This window comes from Nansenia antarctica (assembly GCF_963989245.1).
Source record: "Nansenia antarctica genome assembly, chromosome: 9".
NCBI lineage: Eukaryota > Metazoa > Chordata > Actinopteri > Argentiniformes > Microstomatidae > Nansenia > Nansenia antarctica.
In genome coordinates this window covers 30837972-30855352 of record NC_137679.1, presented here as the reverse complement: position 1 = coordinate 30855352, position 17381 = coordinate 30837972, and the positions used below count along the sequence as shown (strand labels likewise).

Genomic DNA, 17381 nt, shown 5'->3' with positions numbered 1-17381 from the left:
CACGACGCCGCCTGCTCTTATGTGATCATAGAAGGGTTAATATTTGCACGATCTGGTGTATTAATATGGTCATATTACGCAATACCATATTAGATCAAACTGGCATTGTTTAATAACATATAGAAAATACACTCAGCTTGAGGTACATCAATCACAGAGTACATTGATAAATGACAAAGCCTACATTCAATTTAGAGACAGAAGAGGAGGGGGTTGTGGACGGTATCTGGTTGGCGACTTCAATCGACAGAAGACACACTTTGAGATGAAGTCAGAATTTTCCAGTCGAGACACAGAGAAAGGCTTTCCACACTGCTCACACTGAGAGAGAAAAGTGTGAATTAGCTAGGTTCATTCAAAACAAAGACAATCTTTTACATGTTGAGGATTTTGTAGATTGAAATACCAACCAACCTTAAGGATGTGGTAGCCCATTCCTTGAGCTTTCCTCGTTTCAATAACAGCAGGTATTTGTTCAGAGTTCTCTATATTCCACAACCTTACAGTTGTGTCCTGCAAAGAGAATGACAATATAATAAGAATATATCAGCTGAGGACAAATCTCTGTAGTCGTTTACTAAAGAATCCACGCATGTGCTTTTCAGAGTGCTTTGTGCCGGACCCGTACTAAACTTTCCACAAGCTGAAGTTCATTTCTGTCAAACATTTACTGAGCAACAAGTCAGGTCACGCCACTGAGGGCGGAGTGTACCTTAGAGGCAGAAGCCACCCAGTTTTTGTCAGCGCTGATTGCTACATCTGTGACCCAATCCAAGTGACCCTTGGGCAGAGAAAGGAAATATAAAACAAAGAATACAATAAAATTGCTCAAACAGAATTCATGCATGTCCCTCTTCCAACCAACCCACCCACCAGTGACTACAACTCCTTTCCCCGTCCCAAATCACACTCTTAGTGAACCCAATAAAGTCATACAGGATTAAAGGTGCGTTGGAACCTGAAAGCATGATTGCACCATATTATGTTTACCTTCAAAACTAGAGTTTTGCAGAGAACCTTCATGTCCCACACAGCAACTGTTCTGTCATAGGCGCCAGACAAAAGCACAGACGCTACGAAATAACAGAGGAACACATTATTTCAGCAGTAGTAACACTTAACAGGCAGAGCACAGGTTTAGTATTACACACTATGGGATGGTTTCCCAAACACAGATTAAGCCGAATACTAGACTCAAATGCAGATTTCCGTTACCTCTGTTAATAATACATTTTCACCCCTCTGATTGTGCTTTGGGTCTCCTATAAACATTTATCTGGGTCATGAGTCAGTCCCCAAGTAGCCTCCAAACATGGTCTTGTTTCGTCCAAGCATACACCTACCCTGTGGCAAATTAATTGGCTATCACCCAAGACAATAGATGGTCTGCACCAAAGACAAAGTTGATAAACTGTTTGTTCTGCTCTGAAAAAGTTAGTTATGCCTTCCGGCTGCAAAAAACCCCAAAGCCTAATTTAGCTATGTCTCCTCTCCTTTTCCGAACCCCAACGCCCCAATATAAAAATCTTAATTCTAGTATTATGACTGCCAATGGCCCCTAGACCGAGCATAGATTATTATTTTATTTTTTACGATGACTGACTGATGGATAGATGATTCACTTAGACAAGGTGTTTGGATAAAGGCGTCAGCTAAATGCCAAAAATGTAAATGTAAATGTAGTATATCAAAAGACCCATGACCAATGGCTAACTTCATTGAGGTATCACAGTCTGAAGTGGAACTCCACTTCAAACAAACAAACTACCAACATGTCTCTCCATCAGCAGCAGTGAGTTACCATCGTTCGAGAAAGTGCAGGAGCTGATGCTGCCGTCGTGGCCCTTGGAGAGTGTCACCCCTCCGTTGGAGCGAAACGACCCTGTCTGGACGTCCCACAGCTGGAGGGTTTTGTCCCACGATGCAGTGCACAGGTAGCGGCCATTGTTGGTGAAGCAGCAGTTGGAGATGACGTTAGTGTGAGTGCTGAGAAGAGGACAGAACAGAACCGTAAGAGCAGGGATGCATAGGGAGAGGTACAGTTAGGTCCGTAAATATTTGGACAGTGACACAATTTCCATAATTTTGGCTCTGTATGCCACCACAATGGATTTGAAATGAAACAATCGAGATGTAATTGAAGTGCAGACTTTCAGCTTTCATTCAAGGGGTTGAACAAAACTATTGTATGAAACGTTTAGGAATTACAACCATTAATACTTTGTCGAGAATCCTTTGCAGGCAATGACTGCCTGAAGTCTGGAACTCATGGACATCACAAAATGCTGGGTTTCCTCCTTTGTGATGCTTTGCCAGGCCTTTACTGCAGCTGTCTTCAGTTGTTGTTTGTTTGTGGGTCTTTCTGCCTTTAGTTTTGTCTTCAGCAAGTGAAATGCATGCTCAATTGGGTTGAGATCAGGTGATTGACTCGGCCATTGCAGAATATTCCACTTCTTTGCCTTAAAAAAAACTCCTGGGTTGCTTACGCAGTATGTTTGGGTCATTGCCCATCTGTATTGTGAAGGTCCATCCAATCAACTTTGCTGAATTTGTCTGAATCTGAGCAGACAGAATATCTCTAAACACTTCAGAATTCATCCGTCTGCTTCTGTCTTCTGTCACATCATCAGAAGACAGAAGTAATGTATCTGAAATAAACACTAGTGACCCAGTGCCATTGGAAGCCAGGCATGCCCATGTCATCACTACTGCCTCCACCGTTTTTTACAGATGATGTAGTATGCGTCGGATCATGAGCCGTTCCAAGCCTTATCCATACTTATTTCTTCCCATCATTCTGGTACAGGTTAATCTGAGGTTCATCTGTCCAAAGAATGCTCTTCCAGAACAGGGCTGGCTATTTTAGATGTTTTAGATGTTTTTAGAAGTCTAATCTGGCCTTTCTATTCTTGAGGCTTATGAATAGCTTGCACCTTGTGGTGAACCCTCTGTATTTGTTAATGTGAAGTCTTCCCTTTATGGTACACTTGGATAATGATATGCCTACCTCCTGGCGACTGTTCTTCACATGGCTGGATGTTGTGAAGGGGTTTTTCTTTACTATACCATGTAAAGGATCCTGTGATCATCCACCACTCTTGTCCTCCATGGACGTTCAGACCTTTTTGTGGTGCTGAGCTCAACCGTGCGTTCGATTTTTCTCAGAATGTTCCAAACAGTTAATTTGGCCACTCCTAATGTTCACCTCTCTGATGGATTTTTGGGTTGTTTTTGCAGCCTAAGGATGGCCTGTTTAACTTGCATTGAGAGCTCCGTTGACTGCATGTTGTGCATATACAGCAACATCTTCCAAATGCAAATGCCACACTTGGAATCAACTCAGACATTTTACCTGCTTAATTGATAAAGAAATAATGAAGGAATAGCCCACACTGGCCCATGAAACATCTTTTGAGTCAATTGTCCAATTACTTTTGGTCCCTTGAAAAAGAGGGAGATACATATTAAAAAGCTGTAATTCCTAAACCCTTCCTTCAATTTGGATGTGAATACCCTTACTCTAAAGCTGAGTCTGCACTTCAAGCCCATATTCATTATATAAATGTAACCTGAAGATGTTTTGGTAAACAGCAAAAAAATTAAAAAATATGTCAGTCTCCAAATATATATGGACCTAACTGTATATTGTAAGTTAATCAAGAGATTCAAGCTACAGCGTAATTTAGGGTAAGCAGGGCTAATGTCAAGCTACATTTTTTTAGAGCAAACAATCAGAGCTTGTTGCCTTATATCTCGGGTAAAAAGACGATAACAATCCGAAACTCACAGCAAATTAACAACTAAATCAAACAACATCCTGACCAAGCAACACATGATAAAGGAGGCTTTCACTGTCACATCAAGAAGATTACTGTCACTGTGTCAAGCTGGCAAGATGGAGTCCCCCACATGTCCGATACACCCATCCGCCGGTGGCCCTGCTGGCCCAACATGGAAAATCCTACATCAAAAGCAGCGACTCCTTTGGTCAGTCTCTCGGGGGTGATACCCTCCAATCACAGATGAACAACATCTCTCCAAGCCTGTAAATTGACAGCAGTGGGCCTTTCGGCTGCCAGAGGATTAAACGACCTCCCTGTGGGGATCTCACAGGTCGGGCAACGTTACGCCAGGCTGCTGCTCAGGGCTAGATTAAACCTCAGGGAGGCCGTATGGATTAAAGCTTGGGGAGGCCGTAGGGAGACCACCGCAGCTCTCGACCACCGATAGAAAGCTTCCCAAGCTTCCCCCCTCAGAGCCCAATGAAAGTGATGAATGGAATCAATGAACTCTAGAATCAATAAAATGCAGATTTCAGGGAGGAAGGAAAAACGGGCCCTGCTTGAGTGTTAATGAGAATATCCACCACTCGGCAGTGTAGAAACAAATCGAAAACAAATAACTTAAGTTAAGTTAGACGTTTGTGGCCGATAAAAGCGTTTTATATTGTAATATATTAATAACACTATAACATTATTTTATTGGTTCATATAAACTCAATCACAAGTCTCCAGAATGAGATCATGGAGTTGACAAGTCCATCGAGAACCATTGTAATAATTATTATTCTGATCTGAGGAACAGACAAGAGACATAATCTATCGTGTTTCACAAGTTTCATGAGGTAACTCTTTGATCGTGTGTGTTTTCAGTGTTCGTCACCTGTTTATAGAGAGGGTGGTTTTGTTAGAGACGAGGTCCCACAGTTTGACTGTCCTGTCTTCAGACACACTGGCCACGTGCTGGCTCTGGGGATCAAACCGACACCGTGTGATCGTTGACTTGTGATGATCTGAGGGGAGAGACACACACCCACACACACATCCTGTATTATGCTAGAGCTCAGTAGGTAACCTCAAATTAGTATGAAGATTAAAAGTCATTGTTGAGTGTATCTGTGTTTACCTTTGATGTGAAAGAGACGCTCCCCTGTGTCTGCAGAGGTGAGGTAGATGGCGTTCTCCAGGTCAGAGGCAGACGCCACAAACTTCCCATCCCCGGAAACACTACAGGAGGTGAGGAGACCTCCCTGAGCTGCTGTCCACTAAATGCATACAAACAGAGAATATGTGTTCTAACGCTGGTTTCTTTCTAAAGTAAATGTGTTTAGATGAGTGAAACATTCATGGGCTTTTGCATGGAGAACATCCATCATCATCTCCAATTTTCATTGGTCTTCATAACATTGACTCACAATGATCTGGCCAGTCTCCAGGTCCCAGGCATTGAGAGTCTTGTCCCATGATGCAGTGATTAGCCTGAGATAGAGAGAAAAGAAAAAGAGAAACAGAAAGAAAGAGACAGAGAGAGGGAGATAATCAGAATCAGGGAGAGAGAGAGAGAGAGAGAGAGAGAGAGAGAGAGAGAGAGAGAGAAAGCGGGAGCGACAGAGACAGAGAGAGAAAGAGATTGAGAGAGAGAGAGAAAGAAAGAGAAAGAAAGAAAGAGAGAGAGAGAGCGAGAGAGAGAGAGAGAGAGAGAGAGAGAGAGAGAGAGAGAGAGAGAGAAAGCAAGATAAAGCGAGAGCGAGAACGACAGAGGCAGAGAGTGAAAAATCACCTCAGTGCCAACAGTGCCTCTGTGGTGGGCCGCAGAGCGAAAAGCAGTAATAATACATTAACTAGTAAATGCTATTGTGGAGCTCTCGACTCCATTTCTGTGAGTGGCTGCCTGCGACTAGGCCTATGCGCTCTCGGCTACCAGGGTTACCAAGCAACAGCGTCTGGGCCAGCCAGCCGAGAGGGAGGGAGACAAACAAGGGGGTCAGTAATAAAAGACCTTGACTGGAAATGTGATTGGAGACCTGTGTGTTGCTCAGTCATGCGGAGAAAAATACAAAGCGGTTGTCTTGAGCTCTTAATAAGTCATGAATGCCTGAGATTAATGAATGCCGCAACTTAGGCAGTCCACGCTTCCTCACAGTGTAGCAAAGCCTTAAGTATAGTGTGATATCGTCTAATATTTTTTTGTCAACAATCTCTGAGTAGCCTAACTCACCGTTTCTTGTCAGGGATCAAGGCACACTCAGTAATGGCTGCAAGATGCCCACCCTTAAAGACCATAAGAGTGGCACCGCTCTCAGTGTCCTTCAAGAGGAAAAGAGAGGTAAACACACTTCAGATACAAGTTAGACTACATTTTGTCAACATGCATGTCTGATGCAGAGGTGTATCTGCTAGTGAAAGACTATCTTCCCATTATTAAACTCAAACGAATAGGCATGTGTGACACACACACACACACACACACACACACACACACACACACACACACACACTGACGAGAGACAGAAATGGGTACTGTGAGCTAACATTATGTTTATGCCTAGGTAATTACCACTTCTCTCACACAATGGGCCTGTTTGGCATACCCATAGCGTGGCAGTCTTGTCGTGGGAACAGGTCAGGACTCTGGTATCATCAAAGCAGAACTGACAGCTGTTGACAGCTTCTGTATGACCCCTCAACACCTTGATAGGGATCTGCAGGGAAACCATTTCCATACCTCATTATAATCCCTCAATGTCCATACCTCATTACCATATATGACATGAAATATACATGAAAAAAAAGAGATAAATTGGCAGTTAATTTCAAAGCAGCTGGGTGAGTTTTTTTTCTCTCCTCTGGATGACACCTGAATTAATAACCCATCTGTTGATGTCTTTATTATACTTGATATGTTTGGCCACCTGCCAGAAGCCTGAAGTTTGCCCAGGTTTACTTTGATGCCCAACAGGCTGAAACAGCGATGTGCCCAGCCAGCTTCTGAACATGACAGGTGGAGTGCCAAGGCTGGCTAGCCAGGTTATCTACCTAGCTTGCGAATTATGAAAATACAAGTTTGAGCTACATTACAAGAAATAGGAAGCCAATATCGCTAGCACTCTGGTGTCCCTGGTGGTAGATGGATAGCGCTGGTACTGGTGGTGGTCTCAGCGGCGGTCGTAACCTGAACACCCGCATCATTATGTTGAAAACAGGTTACTCACTGTGACTGTCTTCCACACTGTCTAGAATTGTACCTAGCTGCATGAAGCTAAAGGTTATTTCAACAGCAGTGGAGTTTAGCAGACAGGAAGATTAGTTAGAAGAATGGTCATCATGTGACTTGGATGAGACGTAGACCACCCCCCCCCCCCCCCAAATTTTTATTTTTTTCAGATCTACACGATACACGTTTTTTTCTCTCTCACTATTTTGAAGTAAAAACAGCTCATTTAGCAGAAAGGTGACACATTTGCACCCCTGTTAAACGTCTTCAGCTGGTCTACCTGCCCCTCACCTGGCTCAGCGCCTCATGCTCCCACACCGACGAGGCGATGTTCTCTCCCACAACGCTCTCCTCCTCGACTAAGGTCTCGTCAAGGGACAGAGGGTCGATATTTCTCCGAGCCATTTCTTCTCAGCAAACGATGATGTTACGTCTTCGTGGCTTCAAACTTCGTAATATTCGCAACTTATTTCGAAGTCGTGTTTTGTTATCTAAAGTTTGCTGCTGCCGCATGCAGCGCGTTGTCATGGCAACGCCACACATCTCGACCAGTGGCTTTTACCGGAGAAGTACGATAATAATAAACAGTCGACAGACGTTGTTTTTATTGTTTGACGAGCAATGAAACAAGACACAGATTTATAAAAAATCTACTTTTTAATTGAGTATGGCAACAATGCATAATATCAACATTAATTTAATCAATCGATTTAATTAACCAGCGCAGTCTCATCACATTAGTGTATCCTCATAGAGGACATGGACGCCATAGATTCACACCTTCTTTCCACGGATGCTTTTTAACCTGACGGAGAAGGGAAAGGACCAATTAAAACACATCACCCCAATAAAGACACTAATATCAGAGATTTTATATACTCTCGTTGTTACTATAGTTTAATGAAAAGCTGGACGATGAGGTCATTGACTGATTTGGACCGGGCTAAAACTTTGGACTTAAGAGTTGATGAATGACTGGTTTGGACAAGGACCATGACCTCAGACCTTTTCAGCAGGTCCTCAGTTGACACGTCTCCAGCCCCCTCATCCTCCATATCAGTCCAGTCCGTGCTGCTATCATCGGTCTCATCTTTCTTACTCTTCTTCTGCTTGCCTTTGTGTTTGTGCTTCTTGTGCTTCTTCTTCTGCTGTAAAAAAACAACAAGACACAGAGTTGAATCAAGGTGACACATACAGTGTTAGTGAATAGTGTTTCACTAACAGGGACAAGGATGTTATCATCAAGACACTTTCAATAGGGTTTCCAGCCTTACCTTTTTGTCCTTCTTGTGCTTATGCTGCTTCTTGGCTTTGTGCTTCTCCTTGCACTTCTTCTTGTGCTTTTCCTCCTTTACAGAGGAGGTCACAGTCTCCTGGCCTCCCCCTGCTGAATAAAGAGGCACAAAGAGAGTGAGAGGCTAGTTTCTTCTCTTCGTTTTCTATCAACACCTCTTGGCAAGTAACATCGATTCCATCGGATGTAAACCCTACTGGCAAAAAAAATAGAGATCACAGAAAAATATTAAGATCACTCACTTGAAGGGGGAGGCAGTCGAGGCCCAAATTCTTCTTTCTCTATTACCTTATCAGCTATAGGCTCTTTAGGACACGTCATTTCTGTAAACAATAATAAGAAATGTAAAGAGTTGAAACAGTGTTCAATGTAACTGAAACTTTGATCATTCTCCTTATTAACTTGTCTGGGGGAGTAGTGGGTGACAGTCTGGTGTTGTTACCTGAGTGCTGGCTCTGTGTAACTTGCATAGGCGTAGGTTGAGGTGTCTGGCTAGTGTCAACACTGGACGGTCCAGATATCTGATGCCCAGCTTTGCCCGGACCGTTACCCGCCTCCTCCGTCTCCTCCTCTTCATCCTCACTCTCTCCCTCCGATGAAGAGGATGATTTCTCGTCTGACGAACCTGCGAAGATGGCCTTGAACAGGTCCATCGGTGGTCTGCTCTCCTCCTCTTCCTCCTCCTCCTCCTCTTTTTTCTCAGTGGGCTCCTGATCTGTCTGCAGAAAGAGAATGGAGGAATCGATCGTAATATCATTTGAACACGATGTTAACCCACCAGGGTTCCCACACCTTCTGAAACATAAAATTCAAGCACCTTTCAAGGACTTTCAAGACTCAATTCCCTCAAATTTAAGGACCCAACACGGCATAGTTTGAGACAGAACTAGTTGATGAGCTATGTAAACAATTTTGCTTTCAGGACTTTCAATGACCCATGTCTATTTTCTAAAACTTTTAAGACCTTGATTTTTTTTCTCAAATTCACAAACTTTCAAGGATTTCAAGGATTTCAAGGACTCGTGGGAACCCTGACCCAAACATGGTTATTTTACAGCTAATACAAAGCTATATCTCTCTCATGACAGTGATAGCAGTAGCATGCTGGCACTGCTTCTCTTGTGGGGTATGAGAAGTGTCAATGGTACCTCAGGGGTGGGTTCTGACGTTGATGCTGTAGTGGTGGAGGTGGCCGGGTCCGGTTGGGGCCCAGAGGCTTCGTTGCGAGCCACACTGAGGAACTCACTGAGTGGGTCCATCTGCTTTTCCCCAGCCTTGGAGGACATGTCCCACCTGGACTTCTTACCAGGCTCTGAGGGCTTTTGGGCACCTGTGGAGGGAGGGAGGGAGGTAGGGAAGGAGAGAAAGATTTTCTAAGCATTTAGAACAGTGAAAGATCTAGTTTATTTTTTGCATTCGGGAATAAAACACTACAGGCTCAATAGATTATTATCTTCTATATCTAAGCTACTATATCTAAGCTACTCAATGAGCTGTTTTTCTCCTGGATACTCCTCTGTATGAGGGACCAGTTAAGTGCCCATGACTGACTAATTATCTTAATTAGCACTCAGAGACGCGTAGAGGAACGGAGGCGTAGAGGACTATGAGGTGATTCTTTCTCCGAAACAGCATTCAGAGGGGGTCAAGCATCACTCATTCACATAACAGTGATACTGAGATCTCATATAAATTCGCACTTTGAATCAAGTGGAAAAAAAATAAAAAGAGAGAGAGCCCTATTGAGATTTTTCTCAGATCTATTGAGGTAACTCTTGATGATGTGGATAGAGAAGGCTGGGTAAAGTGGAACTGATTCTCTGTACCTTGTGAGGAGGGGGGGGCACTGGATGAAGGAGCGCCGTCTGATACGTTCAGGAAGTTGAAGACAGAGAACTTGTCTCTCTTCACTGTGGGCAAGCCCACAAATCCCGACCTAGACAGCCAACAGAACCGTTCACTAGGTTACAAAGACATCCCATCAGCACATCAGACAAGAGTAAAGCCCAATTTATGCTTCTGCGTAAAATCGATGGCGTAGCTTGCGTAGGCCCGCAGCCAAAAATGTAACTACGCGGCAGTGCCTACGCAACCGTAAGCACTGTGATTGGTCCGCTTGGTAGCACATGATTCCGATATGATTCCGACTCTCTCGTAGGCCAAAATGCGGAAGCCATGACAGAAATGTCATTTACTTTTTCTGTAATTACTTATCAATAAAGATTTGAAAAATTATGATGACCATCGTATTATCTTAGTTTAATGTCATTTCAATGCATCATAGAACTTTTATTTACAACAAGCATAATAAAAAAAAAAACGCTATTATGCCGCTTTGAGTACACCGTTCCAACGGAGCGCCCTATGGAAGCGTCAGGCACAGCCTTCCCATAGCGCGATTCACATTTACGAGATGTACAATCCTGTTTATTTAGAAATAAATGATTAGTTACAGGGAGCCCCATGGCTGTTCAATGATATTTATGATAGACATATTTAATCTAAAGTTATCTATAAGAACTGTGATTGGTCCGCTTGGTAGCGTCACATTCCGACTCTCTCGTAAATGCGGAAGTCATGACAGAAATGTCATTTACTTTTTCTGTAATTACTTATTAATAAAGATTTGAAAAATTATGATAACCATCTTATTATCTTAGTTTACTGTCATTTCAATGCATTATAGAAATGTTCTTTACAACAAGCATAACAAAAATAAGTTTTTTGATCGCTATTATGCCGCTAAGAGTACACCGACCAACGCGGAGCCGTAAAGACCAACGCAGAACTATAAACTGGGGGAGCCCTTGCGCAAGCTACGGCGTAGCTGCGCGTAAATTCGACGCAAAAGCATAAATTGGGCTTAAGTTCAGCTCCTTGGTGATTGAGTGTGGGTGTGTGTGTGTGTGTGTCTGTGTGCGCCCCAGGGTCTTACCCAGGGTAGGGGGCAGGGACGTTGAACCTCTTGCAGAGCAGTTTGTCAGGGTGCCACTCAAATGTGTCCCTCGTCAGCTTGCCAAACATCTTCATCTTCACCGCCGCCTGCTTGTCATCCACATCATTCTGGAGGGGACACACAGCACAGAGGGTTTACTACTTTCTGACATATGACCGAGCCCGTCCTCAGAAGCAAACCACCTGACCAACCTCCAGACATTTTGGTCGAGATACTCTGGCACCAAGAACTAACTATGAAGTTATCATTATCATATGTCTTCGAATCTCCTTCTTTTTCTTTTTTCGCGTCCTTCATAGTTTGCTAGCTACTATGCAGAGTTTCAGGAGTGTAATCAGTCTTCCCCCCCTGTGGCGCCCCCTACTGTACCTCCTGGTCCCGTGCCACCTCCACCGTGTCCCCATCCTCCTCGTCCCTCGCCCGGGTGAAGCGGGAGGACAGGTGGGAGCTGCTGGGCTTGAAGAGGAGGGCAGCGCGGACAAACTCATCCCTCTCCCTGCCCCGCTCCCACTCTGTCATGGCGGGGTCCAGACTCATCTCCAGGGCGTCTGGGCACAATGAAGACATCATTATAATGTTGTATTACAAGAACAATACTGCATGGTTTTGTTGGTGGTTCAGTAACCTTTAAACGGTATCATTCTGACCCCAAAAAGGCCAACAAAAAAGTAAACAAAACAGGAATAAGCTACACAAAAGGACAATAACCCCATACAAGGCATCAAATGCCCTGAATTCATCCAAGAGACTAATTCCGCAGTCCCTGCAGAATTTCAAAATGCAGTACCTGTAAAGTTCTTGAAAAGACAGTCCCTCCATTTTTCATCATGTGATATGAGAGTGCTGTGGTTTAATATGCGTCTTTCTGACATTCAACTGGGTTGTACAACACTCCCATTGTCCCTACCTCTGTCTCCCTGTTTGAGCTTGTCGATGTAGAGGTCGTAGCGCGCTTGCTTGTGAGGGGTCTTCTCAAAGGGTTTGAAGGCAGGTCCTTTCTGGGAGGTGGGGGAGCTCCAGGCATTCAGGGCCAGCTGCTGCTGCTTCTGCTGATGCTCCTCCACTGGGGCTGAGGTCTGGAAGCGCCCAGCCATGGCCCTCTGGGCGGAGGCTCTGGCTGCTGCCGCTGCTACCCCCGCCGCCACCACGGCTGCCCTGGCTTCGCTCTGGGAGACGGTGGGTTCGCTGGATGAGTTGGGCTTCTGTAAGTTAGAGAGCCTCTGTCTGTCCTCTGCCTTCAGCAGGTCGAACACAGACTTGGGCCCTGTGGATAGAACAGGGAGAACACCTGTGGTTAAGAGATTAGGAAGGACAGTATAAGCAGGTCAGAGTGGTGTAGATGGGAAGCCCCTGTGTGTAAAAAGCAGATGCCGGGGTGGGAGGGGTACCTTGCAATGCCGACTCCCCCAGGAGGTCCCTCCTCTGGGCAGAGTCCAGCTGGTGGCGTCCCCCCTTCTGCTGGGCCTCGTCCTGGGTCACCATGTGGCCCCTAGACTCCTTCAGGGCCTGAGCCACCAGGGGGGTCACGTTGGACATGTCCACTACTGGCCGGAAGTAGTGGACCGGCCTGAAGTCCCGGGGCAGGTTGGGAGGGGGGAAGATCTGTGGACAGAGGGCAGAGACGGAGGAGATGAGTTGGTGGAGGGAGCTGAGGAGTGTGGGTTATGTGGTCAGGGATTCGAGGGGAGAACACCTACCGTTTTGTATTCAGTGGTCTTGGAGGCTAGGGTAAATCCTTCCAGTATTTTTCCCAGGTAAGAGGCGTCTTTGCTGGAGTCTGAGGGAAAAGGTACATTTAATATCTTATGGCCATTAGATATCAGAATTGATGAATACATTACTCACGAGCAGGATCTATCAACTCAATAAGTATTGACCAAAAGGTTAAGACTATGTCCAACTGCACCAAACGAGCAATAACCAGAAGATAGATTACATGTTTACATCCATGCTCTGTGTGACTCACCCTTCTTCTTCCTGTTGTACTGCTGAGGGGCGGTCCATCCGTACATTCCGTCCCCTGGCTCCTCTCCTCCCAGTACCTTGTCATAGTTGGACATGGTGTCTCTGTGGTAGATGTCATCATCGTCATCCTCCATCGCCCCCACTCCAAACGCCTGCACGAAAAATACACGCAGGCACGCACACACACTGTCAACAGCCGTCTCAGTCAACACCACTATGGTTCTGGACAATGGACCTTCAAAAAAATATTCAATTCTCAGTGTCATTTTCATTCATTTTTCACATTTAGCAGAAGCTTTTATCCAAAGCGACTTACAACAAGTACATCGGTTAAAGTAAGTCAATCATCTATACATCAGTCATAAGAAGAAAAAAAAAACAGTAGGGTTAGTAGTGGAACAGGTTGGTGAACAATGATCACATAATGAACCTTACCTAAGAAGCTAAAGCTAGTGTCAACTCCATTAGCGAATGCATAGGTCTCTGTAAGCTAACATAGTCTTAAGTGATAGCCCTTGTCAAAAAAAGGTTAAAGTCATCCTTCATTTTATCGATCAGCATCTGATCTAAAGGGAAACATAAACTAAACACACAACAGAAGTGTGATACATCACATACCTGCCCTGCCACTCCTCCCCGGCGGCTCTGACCCTTCTTGTCTCCAAACAGGCTGCTGGCCCTGTCTGAGTCCATGTTGAAGAGGTTAATGTGGCCAGCCCCGGAGCCCCCCACCAGGGCCCTCTGGGGGTTCAGGCCCCTGTAGCCCAGCCCATGGAGGTCCACTTTAGGGGTGAAGTCAACGGGCATGATGTCTTTGGGGGCAAAGGTTACATCTGCTGGGGCAAACTCTTCCTCATCCTGTCAGTCACACACAGAGAGATTGATATTAAGCTAGTTTATTACCTCAAATCATCAGATATTCAAGAATCTAATTTGTTTGCCATGCTTACCTCGGATTCCTCTGATCCCTTGGGTGGCAGGCCACAGCTATAGCCCGCTGTTGCTGGATCTGTAAGGATTAACCAAATATTGTAATACCATTTACAAAGGACTGCATCATGACAGAGGTAGGGACTGTTATTCTTGTATGGTTGAATTACAACACTGTTGCTTTGACAGTGACAACTGGCCTGCTCTCTGCTGACGGGCTTTCCTCTTGACTCGCGGCCCAATCCCCTGACCATCCTTCCATCCCATCTTCCTCAGCAGCTCCACCCCCATGGAAGACCTGACAAGCAAAACAAAGGCATGTAACTAAGTAGGAATGATGCCAACTTTTCAATATAATATAAATTTTTTCACTGAGCAAAAACCTGAGAAGAGTGACACACAGCAGTGGTAAGTTACTTTGATGGTGCAACCAGGTCCTCCAGGAGTGTGTCTCCAGGGATGGGGCCTGACATGGAGGTGATGGCCCGGGCCTTGTCCTTGATCCGGTCCCTCTTCCCTGAGGCAAAGTCATCAGTAGTTGTGATCTCTCTGGGCGCGATCCCATAATCCCCAAGGTCCTGAAATCACAAGCACAACGGTCAGGTGATGCAGCATTAGAAGATATTTAAAAGAGAATACTGATTTTACTTTTAAACATTTCTCAACATGGGCACACATCTGAACAAGTGGCTGTCTCTTGTCACGTATGCTGTTGTTTACAATAAATTGTTGAAACCTCAATATATAACATAAGTTACCTCCTCATCCATGAAATCCTCCGGTCTGACATTCTGTTTGTCTGCCTTTTGCTGTCTTGATGATACAAAGGTTGATGGTGTCCACCCTGCAAGGGGAATACGCCGGTTAGACAATACATCGATACACGAATGACCACTCACTACAGTAATCTGTTCGCTACGCAGGACACACCTTCTTTGGTGCCCACAGAGTTGAAGTAGCCTGCAGAGAACCCGCCGGTGAAGGCTCCATGGAACCTCTGGTAGCGACCTTTCTCATCCTTCACCGTCTGCTCGTGGACAGGGATCGGCTTCCTCAATGGCTCATCTGGAGATGTAACGACAGTATCAACGATCTAGATAATAATCATGGAGACCTTTACACAACTATATTAAGCAGCATTTGATTACTACAAACAACGTCTTCTTGGAATGAATAGTAACTAGCCCAAAAGCACTTCAGGGAAGCAGGACGGTGGCCCTGCTGTGTGGAGATCAGATCACGCTTTATCATTTTCGTCCTTTCCACGCAATTATTCTAAAGACTGGCAAAAGAGGAATGTCATATTTCGTTCAGGTGTCAAATGTAAGCTAATTACCTTCTTCTAGTGGCTCTAAAGGGGTTCCAAAATTAACGAAATCCTCGTCGCTGTCCGACTCCGACGCCATGTTTACTACAATGACGGAAGCCAACGAGGTCTAAAATACTGAAACCGTTAAAACGCGAAACACTTTTTTGTAGCGTTTGAGTGCCACCTTGTGGTGCTATCCCATTACTCCTTTTGCATGTACACTGCGTGCACAATTATTAGGCAAGTGTAGTATTGTGACCTTATCGTTATTTCTATGCAGATTTTCCAACTCCAAACCATATACACTTGAATGCTTATTGGATTGAATCATTTTCAGGTGATATGTATTTGTGTAATGAGGGACGGTGTTGCTAAAGTGATTAACATATTATATTAAGGTGTGCATAATTACTAGGTAGCTTTATTACTTCAGGTAAAATGGTCCAAAAAACTGATTTAACCGACATTGAAAAGTAAACATTTGTAAAAATGACTTTCAGACATATGCAGGGCTCTCAAGTCTCACGCATTGGGCGTGAGACACACGCATTGGGCGTGAGACACACGCATTTCAACCCGTTCACACGCTTACACGCCACACCTTTAAAAAAATCAATAAATAGAACAGGTAGAGAATCAAGTGAGTTCCCTCCCTCCCCTAGAGTTCAGAAGGCCACGCACCAGCTAATCAAATAAAATATAGCTACCGAACAGCCAATCAGAAAATAATAGCATTGCTGTATCCGGGTAACATTTTGATATTCCCGCTAACAAACAACGTTCTGATTCCAACGACACGGGCTGACTGGAGCTATTGATTCAGATGCTCGCTAGTCGCTACACAGAAGAGGACAGATTATTTGAATTGATCATTCACATCTCGAAGTGCATAGACGGATCATGAAAAAATGGGCCCCTGGGCCTGGACGTGTAGAAAGCCCCCCCCCCCTCCCCAGCGCAAACACCATTTTTTTTTAGAGCGCAAGTAAACACAATGCCAACAGCATATAAGACAGCCTCCGTTTACCTGCATCTCAACAGGTTTTACAGCGGAGGAACACTCAAAGCCAACAGCACAATAACTAGAAAAAATGCACTTGTATTTCAACGACACAGGATTTACAACACAGGCATGCCACACTCAATTGAAGCCAACAACAGTAAATGTACAGTAACAAAATACACCGCTTTCAACCAAAAACAATTGGCAACACTATGGTGTCATATATTGCAACCACAGGATGGCTTTATAAGACTAAATTAATCATAAAATAGTCTTACCTTATGCAATGCATTTTTTCCTGGCTCTGCTTCGTGCAAAATCATCCACGATATCATTAAAGTCCAGTGATTTGGTCAGTTCGCTCTCAATTGCCATGAGAGAAAGAGCCTTGAGACGGTGTTGCGTCATTTTAGTCCGCAATTCGTTTTTAATCCTGGACAGCACAGAGAATGACCGCCCCCCTTCGCAATTGGTTACAGGCAGAGTCAAAAATAGCCGCAGCGCAACATAGACATTTGGAAACATAGATTGCAGGCCACAATCGATAATTACGCGGAGTAGTCCTTGTGGGCTTTTATCATCTTCAGCCTTAATAAAAGATCTGTAAAAGACCTGCACCAGTGTGACCTCGTGACCTGTCCCCAGTACACAAACTTTAATGGCGCCCTCTAGTGTCTAGTTTCTATAGCCTACTCATTAATCTAATGGGAATGTAGCCTGTATTCGCATTAGAATCTGAGTAGGCTATAGAAACTATGTAGCCCACACAAGCTTCTCTTTTTTTTGCAAGACGTGGGCCCCTATAAAATTGTTCAAAATAGTATATTCAAAAGTATATTCAAAATAGTTTTTTTACGTTCATATAAGGAATCTCATTTGTCCCAGTTACAGTAGGACATTTTCTACCGGCATCCCTGCGACAAGAAATGCA

The 17381-nt window shown here is 44.5% G+C and overlaps 2 protein-coding genes across 2 annotated transcripts; both read right to left on the bottom strand.

Annotated features, from left to right (window-relative positions):
• Nucleotides 1–95: 95 nt before the first annotated feature.
• On the bottom strand, nt 96–7398 carry LOC308165532 (WD repeat-containing protein 88-like; the record flags this gene model as incomplete). Its single annotated transcript, XM_080539683.1, has 11 exons — nt 96–321; nt 415–513; nt 713–781; nt 991–1073; nt 1802–1986; nt 4663–4792; nt 4906–5044; nt 5195–5258; nt 5998–6086; nt 6371–6481; nt 7285–7398. The coding sequence occupies 11 exons, from the start codon at nt 7396–7398 to the stop codon at nt 187–189; spliced, it is 1218 nt and encodes a 405-aa protein (XP_080395809.1). The 3' UTR covers nt 96–186.
• Nucleotides 7399–7661: 263 nt separating this feature from the next.
• On the bottom strand, nt 7662–15545 carry gpatch1 (G patch domain containing 1). Its single transcript, XM_080538795.1, has 20 exons — nt 15475–15545; nt 15069–15203; nt 14897–14982; nt 14556–14716; nt 14339–14436; nt 14159–14217; nt 13827–14066; nt 13210–13360; nt 12941–13020; nt 12632–12845; nt 12151–12507; nt 11613–11791; nt 11223–11350; nt 10114–10223; nt 9436–9617; nt 8730–9006; nt 8530–8610; nt 8268–8380; nt 7999–8141; nt 7662–7798 (listed from the first exon to the last, which is right to left on the bottom strand). The coding sequence occupies exons 1-20, from the start codon at nt 15542–15544 to the stop codon at nt 7768–7770; spliced, it is 2895 nt and encodes a 964-aa protein (XP_080394921.1). The 5' UTR covers nt 15545; the 3' UTR covers nt 7662–7767.
• Nucleotides 15546–17381: the final 1836 nt, after the last annotated feature.